We start from the raw sequence: 27,529 nt of genomic DNA, 5'->3' as shown, positions 1-27,529 counted from the left end.
TAGCAAGTGTAAAAGAAGCTTGATAAATTTCTGGTAAGGGGACAAGAAACTGCTAGTTTGAAATACAACTTTATTTTTTTAATCAATAGGCAATCTACAAAATGTTATTACAAGATTATCAGCACGATCTGTTTATACTTATACTGACAAAAGACCCAAATAAAATTATATTTTCCATTAAGAATAACAGTACTGCTTCAGAGTTATCAAAATTATAGCTAAGAACTACCAACTGCAGCAGGTACTGTGTTTAGTCAACAAAAAGATAAATAAATGTAAAATAGAGGTGTGGACACCAATACTGCAGCTAAGAAGTCCATCAAGTAAAATAAATGCAACTAAAAGCAACACGTGAAAGCATGTTTTCAGATGTAAAGTACTTTTAGACAATTAATGTGGAATTGGGAGGAAAAAAAAACCAAGGAGCATAAGGAGGACAGCAGCTTGGCATCATTCAATGGAGTGCATCATCATCCTCATTTCTTGAGAGCTGCTACACAGGGGCAGCCAGACCATTGTTCCCAATCACTCAAAGCTTCAACTTTGACACCCAGTAACACCTCTTTTCCTCTCTTTTGTGCTCTTTTCTGGTTGGAATAAGCAAGCAGTGTAGGTTGCTTACCTACTAGCATCAAGAATCTTCTATAGTGGTTTTTTTTCCTGCCCATTACTACTGTTCCTTTCTTCTTCTCTTTTTTTTTTTTTTTTATTTGCCTCTCCTTTATTCTTAAAAGACTTTGATGCAGATCCCATTTTGTCACTTAAAAGACTTCCATTGACTTCAATGGGTGTTTTAATCCAAAATTACATCAAGTACCATTTACATACAGTAATATAAAATAGTACGAGAAAGATGAATTCGAAGTTTGTCAGTTTCAGCTAATACAACACTTTGTAAATAAGGCAAACACACTATAAAAATAGCTGTTCTCATTGATTCCTGTTTAAAATATAAAATATCCCAAACCCTGCTGGTCCTTTGTGAAGGAAACAGACAATTTCTAAATACAGCCCTGTAGTAAATGTTAGTGAAGTGTCAGCATCCGAAGTGACCCAAACAGCTGGAAGCATTTCAGTGACTGCAGGCACTAGCTGTGGGAAGCAGCGATCAGAGACGTGTGAAACCTGGTTCCTCACATGATGCCAATGTACCTCATGGATTATTTAAGGCTCTGGTCCTTCTGCTAGCTGGACACTGAGCATCACAATGGCTTATTGCAACTATTCCTCACCTCCATTCCCCTCCCAAAATTACAGGTAGGCTACATATAGACCAGATTTCTAAAGAATCAAAGCCAGTCTGTTTACTCGCTATCACCTGCTATAGCATTCATCGAAAATGTTAACAAACAAGTCTTAAACATTGAGAATGTTCATTCAGTAGGTTATACTGAAGGACACTGGACAATGCAGAAGAAAAAAAGCCAGGGTGTTTCTGCTTTGGCATGCTGCTGTAGAATAGGAAGTTAGAATTTGAGGGGGGGGGGGGGGAAAGGAGTCAAACAACCCAAACTTTCTGCCATTAAACTGCAGCCTATTTTTAAATATTCTGACAGCAAAGCATACAAACATCGGTTTGAGACTGAACTTACAGTGTGGCAGTATTTCTGTGGAATTAATTCCCTGTGATCTTGATCCAATTCCAAATAAAATTAATGGTGAGTCTGGCAGGTCTCAGATGGAAAACCAAGGGTCTGCAACTTAGATAAAGCTGTAGCTTCCCCTTTTTTATGTTAACGAGTTCAGTAAGGCTGAATGGCCATTTTCACTACACCTGCTGTAATACAGATGCGCTAGCAGGAAAGGTGACTTGTAACGTGGGTGCTCATCACTGAGGCCATTCAAAAGGATAGCTCACATCTCGAGGGGTCAACGCTACACAGGCTTCTTAGACACATCAAGATACAGCAGATACCTGACAGAAGAAAAGCAGCCGATGCTTCTGCAGGACCGGTAACACCACCAGGTGCCAAATGCCTAGGAGACAAGTGCTGCACATGGTGATCCTAAGGTGAAAGAGTCCCAGAACAGCCTGGCTGTCCATCCTTCTTGAAAACAGAACAATAGGGGCCAGCTGGGCAAGACAGGCTCTGAACAGCAACCACTGCTAACAGATTTACTGAATGAGCTGTATTAATGCCAATCAAAACCAGCCAGCCTCAGACAAAGGTTAGTGCAGGTATCTGCAACACCTGTTTTGCTTCCTCTACCTTACCGAGCAAAGAGGTTAACAGATATTGCAGCTCTAGTGTAACCATGGGCTTCGGCGAACTGCAGAGCTCTGCCGTGAGGCGAAGTATAAACGCTTCGCCCTAGCGCACACTGTGCCCCTTCGTTCAGCTGAGAAGTATATAAATCAAAATTAAATAGGAATAAAACCAAACATGACTTGAAGGTGCCAATGGCTTCTCAAGTCAAAACACGGATGGAGGATACAACAACAGCTGAGACATATTTGGATCATGACTGCACTCAAACGCTTGCTTAGATCTATAATAATATAATCTGCTAATAAAAAGGGATATATAGAGAAGCCAAAATACCGTAATAGTCTATTTGGGGCTTTGGCAATGCAATGCCCATAAAAAACCTGCCCTCAGGACTTACTACAGAATCTATTACCCATTTCATTCTCAGCTTCCAAATGGGGGGGAAAGTATTGTGATGAACTAGGTTCATATTATGGCCTTCTGTTTCCTCAGACTGGTAATTTTCTCAGTGCATATCCCACGTATTTCTACTTTTGGGGAATAACATTTATCTGTATTTTTACACAGTGTTCATATAAACAGTTACAAGCTGTACAAAATATAAAGTGAGACTTAGTGCATATACTATATTTTTGTCCTCCACTAATTTGAGTTTGAAGTAAGGATAATTTTAAGAAAACTGCAGGGGGAAGGAAAACTAAAAGTATCAGGAGCAATTTTTTAATTTATCAGAATGTTTCAGACCTGGAATTACAAAATGACAAAGAGAATAATGCATGAGGGGAAGCGTTTAAAACCTTTCCCTAAATGCCAATAGTTTGTTGAAAAAACAGTTAACACATTGATACAGGATTAGTAGCTCAAGCTGCCTGCTGATGCGTCACCGCTTCGCTTTTCTTGCAATAGTCCATTCCTGCATTATTTCCCCACAGAAAATGCCTTCAGAGCCCAGTAGCATGAAAACATCTCCCCTCCCGTGCATGGAAAGACTGTCTTAGAAGTTACTCAAAGCAAGAGTTCCTGCAGTTTCCAAATCAACATCTGGAACTTGCATCCTCTAAAGGAGACCCAGGGCAAACAGCAGCGACCAACTGTTTTTTCAGTTTGTGGGGAAAACCCACCACTGGAGTAAATTCTCCAAGCTTCATCAAATGCAATGGGCCCCGAGTGAGTTACACTTGCTGAGGATCTGCCCCTTGTCTCACTCGCTGCAGCAGTGAAAAAAGATTTGTCTAATGCTGGCACAGACATTTCACTCACATCTGCCATATGTTTTTTTACCCAAGAGATTACTTTGAGTGAGCCTATAAAGTGCTGGGGAGGAAACACTCGCAGCCACAGAAAAATGAAGAATATTATTGCGGAGGAACTTTTCCCATTTTACCAATGAAATCACCCCAGTTTCCAACTCATTAATTGAGGCTTTTGTTGAGAATAATATTACAACTTGCTCTGTTCACATATATCGAGGGGAGCAGAAACATGGGGGACTTTAGTTTTCAAACACCGCTAAAAGATGTAATTGGTCCTGCTGGACCTTACACAGATGCTGGTCTGCACATAAGCACTCTGGCAGTTTTTATTGCTGAATATTATATGTCCAACTGACATGAACTCTTTGAGTAGTGCCATTAGGTTTCAGTATGGAGTATGAGATCACTCCCAAGTCATAGATACACAACAGGAAAATAATGTATTGGAATCAGTCAATTAAGTGCTCACATTCTGCAAGTATTTACAAGGAGACTTTACTCATACCAGTATTCCCACAACAGGAAGTTTACTTGAACGCAGGCCAGTCAAACGAGTACTGATTTTCAGAATCAAACCCAAAAGCACTAAAAAAGAAAAAAAAAGAAAATTCAATGACCATGTTTATCCTAAACTAGGTCACTGCGCTTCTTCTAACAATAAATTTCCTATGTAAATTGATTCCTACTAATATCCTATGATGTTGCCTCCCATCCTCTTTTACTGCATTAGGCAGTTCCCAGCCTTATCTGGATCTTCTCCATCAAGCCTAATCCACTTCTTTTCAATTTCAACCTGTAGTTAGAAAACAAAACAAACAAAAACAAAACAAAACAAAACACAGGTAGAATTAGCAAATAATTGTGCACTGAAAGTGTGAACTGTAACAATGGCACAAATAAAAGCTTTGACACAGTATCAAAACATTTCCAGACCCAACCGATTTCAAAACCACTAAGTCCAAAAATAGTGTAACTGAAGAAAAACAATGCCTCATTTGCAGTTCTGTTTTTCAGCATCTTCTTTGATCAGACAAGGAATTATTTTTTAATGATTCTTTTGCTCAAAGTCATTATCACAAGTACATGCAAGATATGTTGAGAATACAAAGCACATTTGCTTTGCAAATGCTGTATGGGGGAGTGGGGAGGAAGAAGAGGAGGAAAACACTGAAAACAGCCCCGAAAATACCTGGCAATTGTAAAAAGCTTTCTGGACCACGTGTTTCTGGGGCTGCAGATCGCTCTCTACGCCCAGTGATTTGACTTCTGTTCCTGAGGCACAGGTATCATGAACAATGAACTGGACAGTAGCAAACGGATACCAGTCAGACGGTATTTCCTGGTCTGATCCCAGTTCCAATTTGTAAGACAGGCTGTGTGGATGATCTGAACCTTGGAAAAGAAAAAACAAACAAACAAACAAAAAAACCACCATCAGTTAATTGTCTTTTCTTTGTTTACAGCAAGAGAACACAGTTCTACCTTTTACTAATGCAGAGCTGTCGTTATGATGCAAGATTATTCTATCTATAACCTTTTGCTACATGGGCGTAAGGTGGCCCCTCACTCATTTTTTGTCTGCTTCAGCATGCTTTCCACAATCATTGCAGTTTTATGAATTAATTTAGACAAGATTTACCAGAACCTTCCAGCTTCTGCTTGAGAGAAGAGTATTGCAAACTTAGGGATTGGTTGCTAAATTCAGACTATTAGGGAAGAATCTCAGTTTTCCCTTAAAAATACATTTCTTACTCTCGTAGAAAAATAAAAACTGGAAGGCCCCAGCTAAGGCAAAGTAGATGTGCTGCCCTGTGTCCAACAACCACCCTTTCCAGAGCCCTCTGCTGTAGGAATTTTACTGGAGTGTTTATTTCAAGTACTACAGCTATCTTGTGTAACATCATCTATTACAGTATGTCTATGGCAGCGAGATAACGGCACAGCTCAGAGTGCTGCTCCAACAAGATATATCCCAGCTGCCAGGATAAGGGCGACCTGGACTCCCTGCTCTAGCTTGATTTGTTATGGGAAAAGAACATACCCCGTTTCTTCCAAACAAAAGTATTACTAAAGTAACCATCATGTTATAAAACAGAATCGTGAAGGTCTGCCCACATAGTGCAGCATATTCTAAATTACTGTAATCCAGCCTTAGATCTTAGGGATCGCTTGCTTTCGAGTTTCGTATATGTGGCAATGTAAGGGAAAGCATTTCTCCTTCTCCTGGCGCACAGGAACACCAGGGTGAAAAGCCTGCTTTCCGAAGAAACTGAGGTCAGCTGGCTCACTATCTGCATGAAAGCAGTATAACATAACATAATGAAAAGAATCCTTTATATCGCAGCTGCCTCTCCAAATTCTTCAGGGCAAAAAGTACTAATTCTGCATTTCTCCGCCTCTCCCGGATTTTAAGCATCAGCATAGACAACTAACTACCATTTGGCTGCAGGCAGAAAAAAAACAGCAGAGAAAGGATTGGCTGTATTTTGTCAAAGGCAAGCCTGGCAGTGTCTATTTGGGTTTCATCCATTACACTGAATGGCATCTCAAAGTTCAGGCAAAAGCGTCCCATTCTTTATGCACTGCCTTTCTCTGGTGGCAGGAATCAATTTCGTATCAGAATGAAGGAAACACTGAAGATGGAGTTAACATGCACTGAGCTTCATCCATCCCACGGGAAAAATTGCTGTAACGCTCCACATCCACAGGCTCATGGGCATTTCATAAGGCAAAAATAAATAAAAAAGCTACATCTCCATTATTCCTGGGAGCCTTGGGCGGGGTGCGTCCTCTGGTCTGTGCTGCAGGTTTTCCCTGCAACCTGCCTCCCAGCCTGCCCAAGCCAGTTCTGATTTTAGGAGATAATTTATGTTTAAGCAGTTCGATGGGCAGAGTTCTGTCACACATGTCTCTGACTTCACCAGAACAAAGTCTAATTCAATAAACCATCCTCCAGCTTTCATTCCAGGTCTGGCATAAAGTCAATAGATCTGCAAAAACCAAGGCTTAAAGCATGAAATTCATGTTTGTCTTAATCGCACTCACTAGAACATTTAACATTTTTTTTTTCCTTTTGACTAGTTATGTAATTAGTATAATTAATAATTCCCTCCCTCTTCCTTGCTGTTACACTCAACAGCCCAATTAAAACTTGATTGCCTGAAGAAAAGGTGAGGGAAGGGGAGAAAGGAATGAGAATTATCCTTTGGATTATCAGCCCCTAAACTTCAGATGGGGAGGTCTCCAGCTCTTTTTCTCCCCTTTCTTTTTTCCATGTTTAGTAACAACAACAGTAACCAGTAGCTTAAAAAGCCGTTTGCTGACTGCAAGTGCTTCTCTCTGTTCGGCTGACCCCGAAGGCACACACACACAAGAACACAGCAGCATTTACAGCCAGCAGTCAGACAAGGGGCACGTCCCTGGACAAGTGCAGTCCTTCACTGTCTGGGCTTTGCTGGACGTGGCTGATTTACAAGCATCCCCTGCAGGCTTGCTTCCAGCAGTACATCCTATATTCGATCCTTATCCTAAATGCCATTTCTTTATTTAACTTCTTGCAATGTTCAGAGAAAACCTGAACTGGATTTCAGAAAATAATGCTATCTACACATCGCCTACAACCCTGCACCATGGAAGAGTATCAAACACTGGCCATGAAGTCTTACAGGTGTCTTTAAAGGAAGATGTATCACAGTGGACAGCCAGCATCCACTCCCCACTAGCAGCTTCTTTTTACCAAAGCACAGCTCTAATACATGCTCCTAAGGAATGCATTACAGAAACTGTAGGAAGGGTATTACAGCTTGCACTCAGAAATGCAAGGGCAGAACCATAAAAGGGACCGGTAGGGATCACTGCAACAAAAAATGCCCAAGTCCTGAGCTCTGGGAATGAAGCTGCTCTAAATACATCCAGCACAACAGCATCTTTAGGGTGAGAAGGAAGTGCCCAGCTGTCCCCAAAGCCAGCACAGAGGGAGGGAAATCAAACCGAGCAGGACAGGCTGGAGAGATGGGATGGAAAAACTTCACCCCTCCTTGCTGACTTTGCAACCCACTTGCCGCACCAAAAGCACGACGCTTTACAACACACACGCACTTAAAAAATGACAACCACCACCCAAACCCCAGCCCATGACCAAAAGCAGCAGCACTGTCATCTCCTTTTCATGTAACAGCCTACTGCTTAGCTCACTCGGGCATGAATCGGGCTCAGTGACCCACGCGGCTATAAGGTATGGGGGTGGAGTAGGCGGTACCCGACTGCCATTTGTGCTAAATCAGTGCTCCTGGCATGTGCGAGACATCACTCACATCTCTGAGCACGCTACAGAACAGGGTCCTTCAAGGCACTAAAGCACAAAGTACCCGGTTTGCAAGCCGGCAAAGAGGTACAATGCCAGGGGGGTGCAGCATGTGGCTAAAGTCTCAAGACAATACACAGAGACAGGTAAAACTATTACATTAGAGACTTTATTACTGAAATAGAGGAGGGAACAAAGTCAGAAACAAGTGTTACAGCCACCTGCCAACCTCCTGAGAATGAAGTTGGAGCACTAAACAAGTGTGAGGAGGAGATGGCACTTCATCACTCGTGACAGGCAGATCTGTATACCTTTGTGACATAAGCCTTGTCCTGCTGCTGGCCATTTCTTGCTGTGTCCAAGCCCATTTCTCCTGCACTAACACTCTCTTGATCCACAGTCGTTCCTCCAGACTGCCTGGACGTGGTGGAATGAGCCCCTGTTGAGGTGGGCTTCTCCATCCTTGAATCTGCCATCGTCCCAGCAACAGCTGTGGTGACAGCAGCACCAGCGGTGAAGGAGGCCCCAAGAGGCACGCCGTTCCAGTGCCAAACTGTGAGATGTCATCCCGTCTATGGCACCACGACCCACCTGAGCTGTGCTCCTCTTGGCTCCCAGGACCAGCTCCACTTTCCTGTGGTGGTGCCAGAATGCAGCTTGGCAACAGACTTATTTGACCTGGTCTTTGTGCTGTTTGCTGTGTTGGGATGTGCAGACTGCACATCAGCCACAAGACAAGTGTCCTGGAGAAAACATCAGGGGTTGCAACGCTAAGATGGCACGTCATGCCTTGGCCAGGAAAGCGGCGCACTCTGCCTCTGGGGCTATGGTTGACCAAGATCTGAGGAGAGAGGGTTTGCTGAAGAGTAGCATCATTTGGAGTCCATTTGTGGTAGAAGGAAAAGTAGATCTGAGGGCTTTTGGAGACCATGTTCAGCATCTTCCTGTTGTGGGAGGGAAACCTATGGAGAAACAAGTAGCAATGGGAATTGTCCAGGAAATTATTTTGTCTTCTGCAAAAGGGAATCCAGAAATAACCACTGCTTGGAATCTTCCTGGGCAGGTATCTGATGGTAAATGTTGGGTGATAGATGTCCACTTAAGCCCAGGCACAAACGGGCCGTTCCTCTTGGTCTGCTGCTACAGCCTTCACTGTTAGACGTGGCACAGTTGTGATTAGCCCTTAAAAAAAATCTCAGGGTTTATATTCCAGATAACTCACACCCATAAGGTGGTCTGTGTTTGGATCTGATGAGTTGTGGGGTCTTTCCTTTGCACTAGGTGGTAACCTGCAGAGGAGAGACAATAGTTTTGGGATCTGAGTAAGGTTACTGCTCTGGGTCCTCTGGAGCAGCCTCCACTGGACCTTTTTGCACAGGGTTGCCCCCAGCCCATGCGTCTCCTGCACCAATGTCAATGTCAGAAGGAGGTACTCACCGCTTCACTTGTGGAGAAGTTCTTCTGCCCATTGCTGGAGCAACTTCTTCCCATCGGCTGTCAGACAACAAAGTGATCAACCAACACTTGGAAAGACTGTGACCATTGCCTTAGTTTTCACCTAAAACTGGCCAGTCCTTGTCATCTCTGCTCCATGAAACTATTGCTTCCCAGGCCTTGTATTACACCGGAGTTCGAAGAAGAAAGAGAGGCTGCATGTACAAGATCCTTTTGCAAAAGAAACTGTAATGCTGAAAATGCAAGATGTTGGCCAGAAACAGAGAAAGAGGTACTGGTGTGGAGAGACAAGTGGGTTGGTGCAGGCACAGTGTAAGTCCGTCCACCAGGCTAAGACAACGTATTCAGATTCAAGCCCAGCTATCCAAAATGTGGCCCATCAGGCTCTGTGGAGACATGATCACCTGGACTGGTGAAAACTAATCACTCCTGAAAGGCAACCAGATAATTCGGGGAGCTAAGTGAGCTTTTACGAACATGAGAGACAGAAACCCTGTGGTTTAAGTGTCTAGGCAACTTGTTAAGACTTTTGTGAATTGAGACACCTAAGACTTTCCTGTTTTATGTCTGAAAATCTGGCTCTTACTTCCTAAATATGTTCCAAATTCTTGCTGTCTTTCTTGAAGAATAACAACAAGAAAGCCAAAATAAACAAACAAACAAAATTATTCAGACTGTCTTTTAGCATTCATGTAGCATTTCACAAACAATTAATAATCTAACTTTGCTGCATGTACTCCCACAATTTAGCCCTTATTCACCTGTCTGAGTAGCATTCAAGCAACAATGATCTGAGAAAGGCTCGTGAAAACAAGCAGTTTAGGCCAAAAAAATGTGGTGGTTATTTCAGTTAAGTACTAATTCTATTTTTACCAAAACAGCTCCAGTTCTAAAAGTCTTATTTTGAACATTAAAACGTCAACAATTACAAAGAACAGATTGACAGTAGGGTTGTTAGAGGTCAACAACCCCTGCAGCTATGTCTAAATGGGTGCATTTATCCCACCTTCTGGGAGAAATGCATAGGGAGTAGGAAGGTACCACCACCAAGAAGCAGTCTGCAATGGTGCTGGTGCCAGAAAGGGGTGGGTGGGCAGAGATGGAGCTCACCTGGCAAAGTCATGGCTTGGAGTTTCCACCTAGGCAGTTCAGAAAATAAGAAAAGAGGCAGCTGAATGCTGCTGGGAACCACATCAGCTCCCATACTGGAGCCCATGCTCAGATGCTAAAGGGCAGCAGCAGGGCTGCCAGCAGCCACAAGCTCCCCTGGCTCCATCTCTGTTGCTTAATCACTGCTTTCTCAGTGTGGCTCCATGATGCAGAAGAAAAGGAGAAATCATCAGCTGAAGAATTGTTGCTTTATACAACGGCCCAAGCATGGAGGTATCCTAGCAGGAAACACCACAGGGCACAAATTTACACAGCAAGAGATTAAAACAGCAGGTTTCAAAGTCTAACCTCTCCCCAGCTCCCTGGGCAATACAGGTGCATACAGCCGCTGCCACGCAAAGGCTGGCCCCAGTGCTGTGCTGAAATCATATGTTCGACCTTTCCTTATACGATGCCCCAATTTCACAAGCGTAGATTCAATTTGCAGAATTTTCAAACTTCATTGGATCAACCCTTTGAAGTCTAGAGCTTTTTACCTTTTTTTTTTTTTAAAAAAAAAAATGCTAACATTCTGGCTCCAAACTCTCCATCTATATAACTGAATAAGCATAGGCAGCTTTTAAAAATGTGGAGTATCTCGCAGCTCACATCGACTTTGCTTGGCCCGCGCTCTTCTAAGGAAAGTAAGGAAACACTTTAGCAGAATCCAGTGGATGCTAACATATTTCGATGTCTATAAAGAGAATCACTATATAACTGTAGGCAACCTTTCCTTTCCTTTTTTTTTAAGAAGACAGACAAAGGCTTTTTGAAAGCAAAAGCCTAGGCATATTTTTCTCCCTGCAGTAAATGCATTATGAAAGTCTACATATTTCTATTAGTTTGACTGCCTCCAGATTTTTGGCATGCATTGGGACAAGTCTATTTTTAAACTCTTAACTGCATACAGAAAACTTGATAGAGAGGTTTAAAATTTGACTGGGCAGTATTACTACCAAAATGTTTTTTCGAACGCAAGAACATTTCAGGGATACAAATTATTTTGGAGATCTCAGCCAGAGGAATTATTCAAATGTCAAAAGTTTAAGCTACTGGTAGAAAATAATGTAAAGCTGTAGAATGCCACAAAAAACAGTTCTTACTATCAAGTAATATAAATCTGAAGTTCACTGTGCACATCAAACCCTAAGGTGAATGACCTGCAGAGAATTAAAGACTTTTGGAAAACTTATAAACTTCTTTAAAATTGCCTGACTCAATTGCTGACTTGATTTTGCAGAAGCAAATCTATATCAAATGGCAAAGAATATTAAAAGCTACCCAGCCGGTCAGTCCCATAAGCCTTGGGAAGACACGTGGCTCACAGCAGCACAGCGAAATCCTTGAAGCCTTGTAGCGCATCTTACATGTCTATGGATTTTGAAGACCTGAAGAATCTTCTTCTGCCTACTAGTTCTCTTATACCTCTCCATCAGCTCCTCTGCCCTCTCTGTCTATTTTCCAGAGTCCCCAACCCCTCCCTTACTGCCTCCCTTTATCTTCCCTCTCTCTGCCATTTCTCTCCCCCCACCCTTAATTCTGGCTTGGCTCCCTGCCTTGCGTTAACCTGCCTGATGATGCTGCAGCTCCTCTGCCCATCGCTTGGAGCCACCGGCATCCTCTCTGAGCAGAGCGTGAGGTACCCAGCTAACAAGCAGCGTGTAAAAGGGAGCAATCGGCCAATTCGGGGGGAACTATATGGCATTAGCCACAGGTCCAAGCCAACCACAGCTTCTTCCAAAGCAAAACCAGAGATGGCGTTAACACGACAGCATTTCTGAAGCTGACCACGGTGGCATTTGTGCTGTTCCTCCCGCGCTGTGCATCGATAGAAATCGAAAGGTCCAACTGCTCGAGGTTTGGGAGACCTGATGGCCTAAGCAAGATGCAGTCTGCATGCAAAAGGGACCAGTATTTCCATGCAGCATCATTAGTCAAAATACTAGCTCTCGTCTGCCAGCAGCCATGCAATAATGCATGCTCTCACAACTGCCACATTAGCATGTTGATGCATGATGCTTCAAATGCTCTTTTAATCAATCTAGTTCATATATAGGCTTAGGCTAATATTCCCCTTTCATTTGTTCCTGCCTCAGTTTCTCTGTCAATCTGTTATTTCTGTCACTAAATATTGGTCAGAATTCAAATACCCAGCAGTAAAAAAATAAGGTAAAGTCATAAGTACCTAAACAACAATTCAAATTACATGTAAGTTAGAATTAGTTAAAAATGGGGGGTGTGGGTGGAGGAAGTATCCTCGGGAGATTTTTTGCCTTCACTCTTTTTTTTTAATAGTTTTGAATGTTAAATTTCACCTGCACACACATCTAGATGACAAAACCTGGGAGTGGATATGTCTATTTAGCACTAGCATATCTGAAACCAGGACTTAAGAAGAGTAAATCTTTTCTGGACATTTTAAAGAAGTAGCTAGTCCAGACAGTTAGGATACTACGAGACTAGGCCAATCCATTTGTTAATACTACGTACCTACCCCCTTCTTAAAAGTACAAATTTTACAGATATTTTAGGCAAAATGCTTCAATAGATGCCTTGTCTTACACAGAGTCCTAAGGCCTCAAAAACACATAATGCAGATCCAAGCAAAGGATCAAATGCCTTCACTCTGCTGACCTTGAAGCAGAATACTATATTCCTCAATAATTTTTATGCCTTTAGGAAAGTACTATATAGCACTATTAATCTGGTAATGTGACTAAAAATTGGAATTGTAAAACCATATATTTACATTTTCCTTCTCCAGAAAGTCATATTTTCTCCATTAAGTTAAGGTAAATTAACTATTTGACTTGGTGGGAAATTAACAACTTCCACACACGCGACTATAAACTTCGCTGGTTTTATTGCTGCAAGTTTTTAGTGAGGTACCATCACCAGAGAGAAATGGGGATAAAGCAGGATGCATTTTCTGCCAGTGCAGTTATTGCCATGAACGTACGACCCCAAGGCACAACCCCAGAAAAGAGGCAATAGATATTAGCCTTTGCAAAAGCACAGCCAGCCTCCTACAGCAAGTTTGACCACAGTACCTTCTCATTATGTACCATACCTGTTTCTTAAATGACGCTAAAAAGCCAAGAGTTACAATTCCACCTTTTCTATCAAACGTGTCATATTGGGTGGGCAAATCATTTTACCTACCGACGTTTGCTTCCCAGCCCACCATTGCCCAGCTGGTATATGTGAAGCATAAACCCTTCCCTCTGTCTTAGTGCAGACTTGAGGTTTAGTCAGAATGTTGAGATTCCCTTCCGTGATGTTGCACGCCTGTAACTACTGGCAATACACCTGCCTCCATCAAATAAATTAGGAAAATGTCCTTTAAATAAATAAATAAATAGATAGATAGATAGATAGATAGATAAATAAATAAATAAGGCTATATTCTCTTTTTCCTAAAAGGTTACTCCAGCTTCTACCAGTATCACCACACAGATAAAAACCCAAACTACAGAAGCTGACGGAGGTACACAAGCATGAAAACAGCGAAGGTGTGTGCCCAAGCCCATCATTTTAAAGCTCAAATTATTTACTTGAGTTTTTATCTGGAAGCCTGTCTATCTTCCACACAACCGCCCTGTAGGCACTCTCATATTTTGCTGTTCCAACCGAGACTTGTATTACGGGATCAGATTCAACCTCATGTAAAGCGCCAAGGCATGCCCTCCTATTCATTTTTGCTTTTAGGGACTTCTGCCTTTGGAGGTTCATGGTCCAAAGTGCTTTGACCCACTGCGTGGGAACGGGAAAGCGTATCATAATGTTTTCACAGTATCTCACAGAGGGTACACGCGTTGGGATTGGAGCAGTTGAAGACATGTTTATAAAAGCCTGAAGTTCAACATACGCCCCCTGAACCACTACTGCTGCCTTCACAGAAAAGGGAAGGTCTTGCCCGTTGTACTGTGTCCTGAAACGCATCAGTTCCAGCCTGCAGGCATCCAGGGGCGTAAACTTAATAATTCGCGATTGTTCAAATTCCTGCACTTTAACACAGTTATGGAAATGGTAATCGAGAATATCGATCCATTTCTTCTCCTCCTCCTTCTCAAAGTAACGCTGGTCCCTCTTCTGGAGCTCCAGGTCATTCAGGGTTAGAAAGCAGTCAGCAGTCCCGTTCACAAAACATAAGCAGTAGATGTGCGTGATGACAGCACTTTCCACGAGTTTTCCTTCTGCCTTAGTGACTTTCCCCCAAAAGTTATCCACTATCTCCAGCGTCATTTCTTGCTCTTCATAATTCCTCCTTTGTCTAGAAACAGCAGGAAGCTTCATAAGCTCTTCGTCGACCGTTACGAGGAAATCGGTGAAGTCGTTATAATCTGTGGTGCCCAGCTTTAACATCTGCTCAACCTCTGGTTCATGGATCACTTCTACTTTGGGATGGTACCTCCTTTTCTCCATGTAAGACACACACTCGATCTTCACGGTATGGATTTTCCCCGAGACATTATAGCTCTCTAATTTGGGTTCGGACAGCTTACAGTGTGGCTGCAGCTGGAATTCCTTGAAAGGTTTCTCCAGGCCCTTTTCATAATACATCTGCAATACACCTCCGGCTAGGACGCTAAGGTAAATAGGGCCCCACTGCCGAGACGACATCATGTTCTTCTTTTCGGGAATCCTCAGCATGAATGGCCACCCATCCACGTTCCGGCTCCTGAAGAGGCTGCAGGGGACCGCGGGGGAGAGCCCGTGCCATGCCCGAGTGCTGGAGACAGGCGGGCTCCCCGCGGCGGCGCAGCTGTCAGCTTGCAGGTGTTCGAGCCTCTCGCAGATGTAGCTGAAGGAGCCCTGGTTAAGGCTTTTCTGATCGTGGCAAGCTTCTTTGTCTTTAGGATGACAGATGCTCCTGTCAAGTGCTTTATCCTTCCTGTGTGTGCTAACGTTAACTGGTGATGTGCTGGGCAAGCATCCTTCCTTCCAAAAAGGACTGGAAAAAGCACAGTCACCCTGGAAGTACGGGAAGCGCCCTGGTGCCGAGGACGAGTCTCCTAACTCCTCACAACCTCCTGGTGGATTAGGGCTTCCTTCGTCTGTTGATTTGGAGACCAAAGTCTTAACTGGATGGTCATTAGGCAAGGTGTTCAAAGGAAGGCTGCTCGGTTTCTGTGAGGTTAGGGATGAGCAAATCCCAGGTGATGGAAGAAGGTTAACGTTCAATGGCCATTCGGGGATGGGATAAAGAATGTGAATCCCAGGCTTTGGGAAGCATGGACTCCCTGGGTAGTCTCTGGTAGGTGTAGTAAGTGGAGAGTTGCTGGGTGGTCCAGGACTTAGGTAGAAGTCAACTACAGGAGACGACAGTGGAGTGCTGCCTGTAGAAGATGACCTACTTGAAGAGTCATGCACACTGGACAGATTGAGTTTAAGGCCATTTGCTTTACAACTGCTCTGATTATCAGCTGATTTCTGAGGCGACTGGAAGAGTGGCTCGTCATCGAAGGTGACCCAATTGGCTGGATTTGTGGAACACATCTTGTAGGAGAAACTTGAGGCACTTGCACATGTATTACCCACAAACCATCTACAGAGAAACAACAGACATGAGCAGAAATAAATTATCTTGAAAGACAAAAGGAACCCAGCCCTTATAAAATGCAAACCACACAAAGCTCAAAATTGGCTTGCAGTTCACAAACACAGTGTACTTTCTGCTTTACATGTATCATTCTAAGACAGCCGTGTAGAAACAGATAAACTGCCCACGAATCCCTGCTGCTCTGCTGGGTTGGGGATCAAAAGGACATTTAAGCTTTACGGGCTGTTCAGAGCATCTGATGTATGCAGCCTCTACATCAGAGAGAGCAGAAAGTCCCACAGCGGTACAGGACCACCTGCATAACACTTCCAACTATACAGCTTATGTATAGCTTGGAATATGGACAGAGATCTTCCATATTAGGTCTCTGCTCCAGGTCAAGTTTCCCCTCCTTCCCCCCATTAAACAAAACAGCATTTTACTAAGAATGGTGCAGCTGTTTCCAAAAACAAAACCAGGAGGCTGACAGGGGATTATTTTTTTGTGTAGTTGAAAAGCTGTAGCAACTCACTGCTGATGGCGAAGGTACACACACTACAACCATCAGGGCAAAACCAGCCCACCAAGATAACATATGCAACGAGCAGCTGGTTCCTGAGGTGTCTCCAAGGGAGACATTCTCCTCCTGCGATGGACGCAGGCAACAGGGCATGAGCATCCCCAGATGAGAGGCAGCAGGGAGCATTTTGTGGCCACCAGAACCAGCCTGCGACTCATCACCCACACCATGCTGCTATCTGAGGTGCCTCCTGCCAGGACCAGCACGCGTAGGTTGGTCCCAGACGCCTTCCAGACCCAGGCAGGAGTTGCTTCACATCAGTTCCTTCAACCCTGACTTAGGACCTTAGAGACTGGACACGTTAGGAGGGGGCTGGAAAAGCATTAGACTTATAAACAAGAAAGCCCTAAGGATGAGTGCTACATCCCTGATGAAGGATAGACTACAAGCATCCACCGGAGGAGATAAAATGCCAGTGAAACACAAGTCAAGGCTAAGTAACCACATACGCACCTGCTAAGTACTGAATTGGCTGGCGGCCTGGAAAAAGTGCAGGTCCTCAAACCAATTAATAAGCTACACTTCATCAAACAAAGTATCTTTGGTAAAGAGCTCAGCTAGATGTCCTCAGAGCAGAGCTGCAGCCAGTAAATAATTAATTTCGCCTTTGTGGTTTTAAATCATGCACTGAAATGTAAATGCTCCCTGTATCCCTATGCAGGGTATGTAAAGTTTTTCCTCCCCGCTGCTCCTGGCTGATGAAGAAGCGAGCAATAAATTGCAAATGCCTGAGGAGGGATCGAGTACAATGAAGCACCACAGGGCACATACAAACATCGTTCATTTGATAAAAAGTTATTCTCGTTATGTCAGAACATATTCACGTTTGCCAGAAAGCGCAAGGCAGGCAGAGTTCATATAGATAAAACCACCTGTGTATATGTTACTCCGTTAATTAAGGTTAGATAACGATGACTTAAAGCTATTCCCCTTCCTGCACAGCCAGCCATAGTTAGGCCATTTATTAATTGCATGGCACTGCAGCGTCTAATCCCGGCGCCACAAAAGCCCTATCTGCAGCATTTAGAACAGGATTCATTTTTAGCGATGCCAAAGTTCAGCCCAGAGAATTCTTACCCTACGAGTCATTATTTTTACCATTTCCCCATTATTTCTTGGCCAGTTTAGAGCCATTCAGAAAGTACCATAAACTGTGGCACAGCCCACTCCCTCTGCGGCTGAGCAAACGAGAGGTTGCAACGGAGGAGGACGCTGGTCCTTCATTATTTTTTGAACTCTCGACCTTTTTGTTCAGTAAAACTATTTGCGCTATGCTAGTTATTTTGTGAGCGCTCTCCTCTCCACTTACAGGGGGAGAGAGAGAGAGAAAGGGAGCAAACAAGTTACAAATGACTGTCATAGCTCAGGCACACGCAGCTGCCAGCGTATCCTTCACCCACACAATCACTTCATCAAAATAAAGCGCAGTGATGGAAAGAAAAATCACAGCCGTTTGGTCTCTGACTTGGTCATCAGTTTTTCCTCCCGTTCCACACCCTTCTCCTCCTTTCCGTCTGGCTGCCGGCGCTGTGCCTTCAGCAGTATATATTGATTATTTCTAGATTGGCACGTTTTAAAGCTTTCAGACCTTCCTTCATCTTAACAAGCCTCATTTGTTAACAACGGCTCCTGCGATGCTCGCTCGCTCGGAGCGTGGCTTTTTGCCCCGGCAGCCAGGACCGCGGGGCACGCTGCGGAACAGAGAGCGTTAGGAAGGCGCCTCAAAGGCTGCCATGGGAAACTCCTCCGGCACTCACAGAGATAAGCGACTGCCAGCCAGAGAAAAATCCTCCCCGGAGTGAGGGGAGAGGAGGTCTTTCTGTCCAAGGGGCTGCAGGGACGGCGCAGGGCGATGGCGTGATGCTGGGCAGGCACGATGGCAGGGTCAGCAGCCTGGTCGCCCCAACTGTGGCCACGCCAAGGGGCAAGTCACGGGATGCTGAGATGCATGGCTGAAAAAGAAAACAGAAAAGGGGAATGTAAGTAAATACAAATGTCTTTAACAATAAAGAACACATTTTGCAGCCTATTTCCCTTTCTCATTAGGAATGGATTTTTTTCAGTGTCCTTTATTATTTCCAGATGTTGATTTTTTTTTTGCACTTCTCTTTTTCCACAACGTCTGCTTCTATTCGCTTTTTAAAGTGTGATGTTACAGATTATTCGGCAGGTTTTTTCCTGTCACAAAACAAAAGGATGTTTGAAGTTCACCTGCCAAATATTTAACTTCAGTCAATAAATGTCTGTGAAGAAACCCACTTTCGCAGATGGAGCTCTCATCCCGTTACAATACCCTCAGCGTACCTGTCAGAGGCTGTAGCCTTCACCTTTTAGTACTGTTCCAGATCCATGATTTTCAAAAAAAAAAAAAAGATGCTGATGTTAACAAAAACACACATGCAAGAAGTGGGGGGTTGAAATAGATACTGGCTCCCCTGCCCCTGTTATTGCCCACTGATCCCCCAGATAACTGCTAGGGATGGAGGAGGAAAATCCAAAGGGATTTTTCAAAGCTGTTTGTACAATGTCATGCTAACGAGAGGAAATGCACCCTCTCCTGTGTTACACTACTGATGCTTTTACACCTGCACAACGCAATAAAGTAATCCTTTCTCCCAAGTCCTTTTTTGTTCTAAAGTGCTCAAAATTCCTTCTTATGAGTTAGGACATTCTTCCTCCAAATTGCAGTAAACTCAGGCTTCAGGATAGATATGTTTTGCCTCCAAAAGGCTCCCATGGGACGCACATAAACGTAACCCAAACATTTTGGGTAAAAGTGGTACAAGATGCTATTGATCTCCATTACCACGTATGTTATGCGGCCCATAACATTTAAATTACAAGCACATGGGGTTCAGATATGCGAAAGGAAATACCATTTTTAGAATATTGAAATTGCAAACAAGAAAGCTAGCTGAAATAAGTTGATCCTAAATGCATCAGTTGCAGTGAACCCAAAAGCTGCGACTCATCTCAATTTATCCTCTTCTGTCTGAAAACAATCTTCCCATTTATCAGATTAACTCAGTCCCTCAGCATCTCATGAACAGTAGTTGCGGCTTAATTTCTTCATTTTAATACCTTGAGGGTGTAAGGAAGAGAAATCCTATCCTATTATTGACAGATTTCATAGGCTGTAGCTATTACCGGGTCCTTTGTTGCTTCGAAAATCCCAGATCAAATCTGCAGCAAAAATTCTGCTCAACTTTTGTGTCTTGCTGGGGATACCGTTATCTCTTCCCGTGGTGAAGTTATTGATAATAACTTCCTACTTACTCCAAGGTGCAGTTCAAGGTATTGACTTTGGTACTTTTAATCCAGATACAGCTTGGTCCTCAGCTAGCTGAGGATGCTGACTTGCCACCCAGCCATGTCCCCCAGCACCCTGATGGCAGGGCTTCGCATCGCCTCCACCAGCACAGGGAAGCAGCAGCACCTGAACCAGAGATGCCCCCGGGGTCTTCCCTATCACTTGGCACCAGTTAAAACCCTCAAGCACATCCCCTCAGATGAAAACACAAAGGTCCTTTTTTTGAAATATTGGAGTGTGGGGTCAGCTAACAGGGGATGGCAAGGAAACCCCTCCCTTCTGCAAAGCACAAAGCCAGTGAATGCTTAATAGACGGCACTCGCATTCCAACACACAGAGAAAAGCATAATTTTATAAATATGTTCCTCGTTGCCTCTCCAGCTCCAGAGGCCATCGTGGCTTCAAAACCGTTAAGCTATACATCCTCTAAATAAATTCTCTGTGTGACACCTGAGCATGTATCTTACACGTGCCACTTTGCATGGTGGGGTCGTACCAGGCAAGTATCAACGAACTGTTTCAAGCTCAAAAAAAGCAGATTTACCTACACACAGTGTGACAAAAACAAGTAAATAATCCCTTCAAAATAAGATGAGCTCTTTATCCAAGTTATTCTGGTTGTGGACAACACCTGGTCATCATATTTTCACCTTTCCAGAACAACTATGGACCCCATACGCTACTCCATGTCAATTATATTTCCAGGAACCGTGCTGTCCATTGCACATAGGCTATACAGAAATTTAACGCAAACCCCTGCATACTGTGCACACAGTGGCGAAGGCGTCCCATAACGATACCATATGAGTTTTACCATTTCTTGTACAAATAATGTAGACAATTCTTCAAGCATTTTTCCATAAAGCATAACAGTCTCACAGGAAAGTACAAATTCTCTGCAGTTTAAGCAATAAAGCACATATGGTATATAAAATATCCTAAACATTTGTAAGCCTCTGTGACATCCAAGTAAGATACGGCAGATTTATCTCCGTATTTTACAGCCATAGTCTTTGTATCTCCATTCTGTTTATTACTTAACTATGCAAAAAACCTGGAAGCATACCTTCTATGTAAAATACTGCTTGATTTATGTTGATTTGCCTCAAATTTTATTTTGAGACTACATATGGCCACACTTACATTTAACGCTGCTCTACCTCTCTTAGATACAAAAAATAAAATAAAGTTCTCCAACCTATACCTCTGAAATAAACATAAGCAAAAGGCACAACTGATGGGAAATAAGAATTTCTTGGCTTTCGCTTGTATTTGGGATATATACACGGATTAAGTCTCCCACTGCATTACTCATTTCATTACTTTTAGAAAATAAGGAACTGGTGTAATAGTCAAAAATACACACCGACTTCAAAGTGTAATGTGAACTTGTATTTACATTGCTCGCTCTCTGGGGCATAGGCACAGCTGGGAGAAGTTCAGAGCTTGCAGCTAATCTGTTTAATTTGGAATTCCTTACTCTTGGCCCCAAGAGCTGGAGGAATTAAAGCTTTCAGCTTTTGACAGCGCGCACGTCCCCAGAGCAAAGGCAGGCGTAACCCATGCGAATGCCTCCCGCTCCCACTTGCCTCTGCCGTGAGCCAAACAGGAATTCACAGACAGGGCGGCTGGAGCTTGCACGGGCAAGTGTGAAAAAACGAATGTTTTTAGGGGCATCAACGCCAGGCATCACGGGATGTTCCCAAGCGGAGACAACACTTACTTTCTTCGCTGGGGAAAAGGATACAGCTTTTTTTTTCTTTTTTTTTTTTTCCAGATACTGAAACAGCCTCTAGTGAGGATGGTGTCACACGGTTTGGGACACGGGGTCTCCCCACACGAGGGCAAGTACCGATGCCTGCAGCACGGGCGCTGTCTGCGCACCAGGAGAGCACCCAGCGCTCGGGAGGGATGCTACACAGAGGCAGCGGACGAGGGAGGCCTGAAGACATGTGGGTTCCTCTGCCTCTCACAGCCACATCTTACGCTTTAAAGGCGGTGAGCAGAGAAGAGGTTCCCGCGGGAGAGAAAACCTACGGGAAGCTCTCGAAGGAAAAATGAAAGAAAAGCAGCAGTGCTGCCAGATTTGCAGCTCTGCTAACTATCCCAGCCCGCTCAGCTGTGGTTGAAGCAGGTCACCCCCAGAGAAGTAGCTCTTCTTGCTCACAACAGGAGGTTAGATGGTGAGGATCTTCCAGTTCATATGAAAATTTCGCATAGCTATGGAAAACAATTCCCATCTTTGCACTGAAATAATCACCCAAACCTCAGCTGCTATGCACTGTAAATAAACTCCTTTTCATGTCTCGACCCATTCTAGGAGACCTTCCCTAACACGCAGATGCGAAGCCAGATCAAAGCCGCCTCAAAAAGGCAACCCAACAGCATGCACGATCCGTCTGGCTGGCTACAGCTGAGCCCCCCATACACCCTAAGCCCCAATTCCCACACCCTCTAGCACTCAGACCAGCTTTTCTCCACCACAGGCGAGTCAGACTAGCTTTTCTCCTTCAGTATTATCTCAGCTGGGACTAGAAATCAAGGCAGGACAGCCCAGAGACAACGTTTTACTGGAAGTGCCTGTAGGATTTTACAGGGATGGCCAAAGATGCCTTCTACAGGAACTGGGAGGCTGTCATAAATCACTGCAACAGCCACCTGGGATGTGCACCACCGCTCCTCTCAAGACTTTCTTGCAGAGTTTATTATCACAAAAGTAAATTTCAGAATGGGATAAAATAAACCAAACAGAATAAACTACAAAGAAATAAACTAAAATAGAAACCTAATGTAAGTGTCATTGGGAAAGGTACCGGAATGGATACCTGAAGCCACTCTCGGAGGTCATTCAAGAGTTTCTCCATCGGTGCACAGCCAAGCACTGAGCTGTTCCTCTTACCCTAAAGGCCACCCCGCTCACCTGAAGGAAACTATAAAGTTACTGGCAGCAATTGCTATACTGCTTGCTGTCACCTCGCCAGTACGCAGCCACATTACAGAACAGATGAACCACCGAATGCGACAGCACAGAGAGGTCAGTCAAAAGCCAATCTCCAGCTGCAAAATGTTCAAGGATCACACAGCTTCCAAGAAACACTTTCTAACATTTAAAAAAGAAACAAAAAAAAACCCCAAAACACAACAAAAACCCCAAACCAACAGTTTTCCCAATCTACAGCTACATGGAACTATTTTGTTTCAAGAAGATGCAATCACGTCTTGCATCACACCACCAACTGAATAATTCTGATACATAAGGAAGGGCCAAAACCAGGTACACTTATAACCCATTATTTTTTCAGAAATGTAACAAAAGTGACAAAAAAGACGCTTATCTTTGGCATATCATCACATCTAACCACAAGAACAGCAAACACCAGTACCTGACACAAGTCTAAGCATCTTTTTCAGGTCCATCAGTTCTATTTTCTCAGTCAGTTCCTCCAGAAGAGACTCAGGAAAGAGTCCCAGCTCGGATGTCCGGCATTTTCCTGTTCATGGGGTGGGTTTCCTAGCTCAGGAGGTGACAGACTGTGTCAGGTCTATGTGACATATGTCTGGTAGCACACATTTCTGGGCACCTGGAGTCAGGTCAGTAATGGAGACGGCAGGACGGGCTGTACCCATGCTCGTCTCCATTGGCTGGCAGACACGGGGTGGTCAGGAAAAACCTCAAGAGGACACAACCTGCTGTCAAAGACAGTAGGAGCATTTTTCCTAGCTTGAATGAGAACAGTATTAAACCCTAAGAACGACAAAATAGTTCATTACATCGTACGGTACACCTTTAACAGAAGAAAACTCTCTTTTCCTAAAAGAAATAATAAAAAGCCTGATCAAATCAGCATTAACTACTCAACGTTTTCATTCTTTTCCCTCCTGGATATCACTGTGCCTTTGAAGACACATCACTTGTGTGCAAGATGCCATTGCAAGGTGTGATGCAAGATGTTACTGCGTCTTCTCAAAACAAAATAGTTTTATGTAGCTGTGGATTGGGAAAACTTTTTCTTTTAATGTTAGTGCTTGTTGCAAGCCTGTGATCTGTTGATGTTTTGTAGCTGGAGATTAGCTTTTGATTGACTACTCTGTGCCGTTGCACTTAATTTCTTCCCATTATATAGTTAGACAAGATATCTAAATAATTTTTAATTCGCTTCACTGCGTATATGCATGTTTCTCTCATGTATACAACACACCTGTCCACGGGGCCTTTCCTCCTACAAACGAAACCCCGCAATTAGAAGATGGATGAGGAAGAGGCAGAGGCTGCCGGGCTGTTGAGCTGCGGGGAGCAGCGTGGGTGCACCCCTGAAAGGTGCTTCTGTTCCTGCTCCCATTCAGTTCACTCAGCCAGTCCTGCTTTATCCCCTCTGAATCGCGCTCCTCTTCAGCATCACCATAGTGATGCATAACTTACGCTCCACCAGATAGTGGAGAGCCAATGGGCAGTTGCAGAAGAGCCTCATGTAAACTGTTTATTGCCACTAGCTGACATTTTACTAGTACAGAAGGCTTGGATCGTTTTGCTTTTTTTTTTAATTAAAAAAACCAAACAAAACTGGCAACAAACCATCAGCAGAGTGCTCTGGCCTGGAAGCGACAGGAAAATGAATTTATTTTTACTTACAGTACTTCTGCAGCTCGCTAAGTTAATGGAATGTTACTTCATCTACTGAAGCAGTTTTTAACTGTGTTTAGGAAATTTGTTATTCTTAGGAATGTACAAACATCCCACAAAAGTGCTCTGGTCATGGCAGCACTGCAGAGGGCTCTGGCAAGTATTTTAACATCCCAAATCCTTCCCTCTCCCCTCCCCCTGAGCAAAGGCAGAGATTTATAATATGCTACCGAGCAGCAGAAATGCAGTTACAGGTGGCTGTCCCACTTCCGTCAAATGAACAGCCTGTTTTTTTAGGATGAAACAGACCTCTGGATGAAGAAAAAAATAAATAAATAAAAGGCCTGAGTGCTCTGGCACACAGCTCACATATCAAAATATTAAACTGCTCATGGTCAGAAACAAATTTAAACCTGGTCCTCTGCTAGTGTTTGCAGCGTCCAAGGGAAGCGATGGATAAAATGCCACAAAGAACACACAACACAAAAGTACACTCCAAAAACTCTTGCCGCTAATCTCAGCAGTGAATAACAAATAGTAAGGAAGCTAACAGAAATACTATATTTAGCATGTTAGCTGAACAATATAATAGTCTTTTTTTTTGGGGGGGGGGGAGGGGGGGTCAGAATCAGGTTTTGCGCCTGCATTTAAAAACCACCTCGTGCTTCAGTGTCCAAGAAACACATGCTAGGACCTTCTGGGAGAGTAACCACGATGTAAGATTTGCAGAAGTCTTCTAATCGTGCAAAGTGCCGCCTGACAGCAATTAATGCCATTTTCTGACAAACCAACTCTCTCGTCAGCTGCGGGATCCTCCCCTTCTTCCTGCCTTAAAGCCTTGGAAAAATACTAGCGCTAACGAAGGAGCAGCACAAATGAACCCTTCTTTGTTTATTTGGGTAGACGTATTTTTAATAGCTACTGATGACAGCAGAGTTCATAATGCCATCACCCAAAAAAGCCCCATTTGGTTTCCACCCCCAAAATAAATCTTTTCCCACAGCATTTTCTCGCTGTAGGCGCACTCTCAGCACACTGAGCCAGGCAGCTCGGCGTTCCGTCTCTCACCTACCACTTTTTCTTCTTCTTTTACAGATGTACAAGACTCTCAGCCTCCAGACAGGGAACAGGGAGTTAAGAGCAAAATGAATAGTTCATTTTTAAGAGCCTCAGGCTCCAAACCCTCTGTTCCCTCCTCCCCAGACAAGTCACTACCACTCTCCAAAAAAAGCCAAGTTCTGTTTGCAGAGAAATCAGTGAGGGTTGCGCGTACGTGCCACCTCGGTGAGAAAACACTGGGCAAGTTCAGTGCGGACTTCTGAGCTGGCTTGAGCCAGGCTCCCGTAAAGTACCTCCATCAGCGTTTTTCCCAGCGCATTTCAGAAGCACTGTTATTTGCCACAAGGATCAGAACACCTACATATTTTTAAAAAAACACCCTTATTGAAAAGCCCCCTTCGGTGAGTACTTCAAGCCAGAATGTGAAAACTTTCTAAATTCTTCCTCATCCACCGTACGCTTGAAATAGCATCTCTGGAGCTCACACTAGGGGTGCACCCGCTGAGTACAGCCCGGTGCTGCTCATCCTCCTGCATCCGCTCCGCTTGTTTTCCCAACACCCCGCGCCCCGCTCCATGTGGCACTGCTTCCCAACACCCCAAGCCTACGTGCACGGTGCAACATCAGCAGCTGAACCACAGGAAAATATGAGAAAGGCTCCAGGAATTCATTGTGCTTCAAGAATTAAATAAATTTTTAAAAAACCTTCTCGATCGCCCCAACTTCCTCCCTGACAGGGCAAAAGCCATGGGAACTTGATCCTGTGGGATGCCCGTCACCCAAAGCCCGCTGGTGGCTGCAGAGGTTGAGAGCTCCGGGGCCCCCAGGCAATGCAGTCCCCTCGTTACCACTTCTAACTGAAAAGGAAAGGAAAAGCCCCTCCCTCCCAAAAAAAAACCCCAAAAAACCAACAAAAAAAGGAGGAAAAAGAGAAAAAAGGAAGAAAAGGGGGAAAAGTAAAAAGAAAAGGGAAAAAAGGAAAAAGAAAAAAAGAAGAAAAAGAAGAAAAGGTTAAAAAGTAACAAGAAAAGGGAAAAAAGAAAAAAGAAAAAAAGGGAAAAAAGAAAGGGGGAAAAAGAAAGGGAAAAAAGAAAACAGAAAAAAGAAAAGGGAATAAAGAGTAATGAAAAAGGAAAGAAAAAAGAAAAAAGAAAAGGGGAAACAGAAAAGGCAAAAGAAAAAAGAAGTTAAAAAGAAAAACAAAAAAGAGAGAAAAAGGAAGAAAAAGAACAAAAAGAAAAAAAGAAGAAAAAGAAAAAGAAGAAAAAGAAACAAGGGAAAAGAAAAAGGGAAAGAAAGTCTTTTTTTAAAAAAAAAATAAATAAAAATCCCGTTCCCAAAGCAAAACAAAGCCGCCCGTGCCCCGGCCCGCCCCCCGCCCGGCGCTGCGGGCTGCGCCGCAGCCGAGGGACCCCGCACCCCCGGCGGAGCCCCCTGCGCCCCGCGGGTCCCGCTGCGCCCCCCCCCCCCCCCGCCCGCGCCCCCCGCCCGCGCCCCGCGCCCGGCCGCTCCTCACCCGCCGCCGCCCGCCGCCATGTGCCGCGCTCCGCCGGCAGGGGGCGGCAGGGGGCAGCAGCGCCCGCCCCGCCCCGCCCCACAGGCCGCGGCGGGCCTCGCGCCTGATTACAGCCATCATCATTATTATTATTATTATTACTACTATTACTATTATTATTATGGTGTGACCCGTTATCACCCGCCTGGCGGGGCAGCGCCGCGGGGGCTGGGCCGGCCGACATGGCCCTGCCAGCCCCGCACGCACCAGGCCCCAGCCGCCAGCCCGCTCCTCCGGGTGGCACCGAGGCTGCCAGGTCACCCCCCGCCGAGGCCGGGGAAGAACCGCCCGATGAAACGCGCTTGGCGGCCCCAGGAGCTCCAGCAGCTGAGGAGAGCGGCTGCCCGAGCCACCCACACTCGGCCCCTGCGATGCCCGGGCCGGGCCAGAGGGAGAGAGGGCAGAACACGTCCTCCGGCCGGCCGAGGGGACAGGGAGGCAAGGCGGGCGAGAGCGTCTTTGAGGGCCCAAAGGACAGAGCCTAAAGGACAC

At 44.4% G+C, this 27,529-nt stretch overlaps 1 protein-coding gene and 1 long non-coding RNA gene across 3 annotated transcripts; both read right to left on the bottom strand.

Annotated features, from left to right (window-relative positions):
- Positions 1–53: 53 nt before the first annotated feature.
- Positions 54–27,034, bottom strand: STON1 (stonin 1). Of its 2 annotated transcripts, XM_055816456.1 has the most exons (6): positions 26,999–27,034; positions 18,250–18,444; positions 13,925–15,918; positions 4,653–4,855; positions 4,150–4,256; positions 54–4,048 (listed from the first exon to the last, which is right to left on the bottom strand). In XM_055816456.1, the coding sequence occupies exons 3-5, from the start codon at positions 15,867–15,869 to the stop codon at positions 4,182–4,184; spliced, it is 2,223 nt and encodes a 740-aa protein (XP_055672431.1). In that variant the 5' UTR covers positions 15,870–15,918; positions 18,250–18,444; positions 26,999–27,034; the 3' UTR covers positions 54–4,048; positions 4,150–4,181. The 2 variants fall into 2 exon arrangements, with proteins under 2 accessions (XP_055672431.1, XP_055672430.1); XM_055816455.1 differs by having other exon boundaries at positions 54–4,256.
- On the bottom strand, positions 7,917–13,891 carry LOC129785321 (uncharacterized). Its single transcript, XR_008749236.1, has 2 exons — positions 9,204–13,891; positions 7,917–9,055 (listed from the first exon to the last, which is right to left on the bottom strand). It is a non-coding gene; the product is annotated as an uncharacterized LOC129785321 (long non-coding RNA).
- Positions 27,035–27,529: the final 495 nt, after the last annotated feature.

The sequence above is a fragment of the Falco peregrinus genome, chromosome 11, assembly GCF_023634155.1.
Source record: "Falco peregrinus isolate bFalPer1 chromosome 11, bFalPer1.pri, whole genome shotgun sequence".
NCBI classification, from domain to species: Eukaryota; Metazoa; Chordata; class Aves; order Falconiformes; family Falconidae; genus Falco; species Falco peregrinus.
Note: the sequence above shows the minus strand (reverse complement) of the source record. Positions and strands in the feature narration are given on the sequence as shown.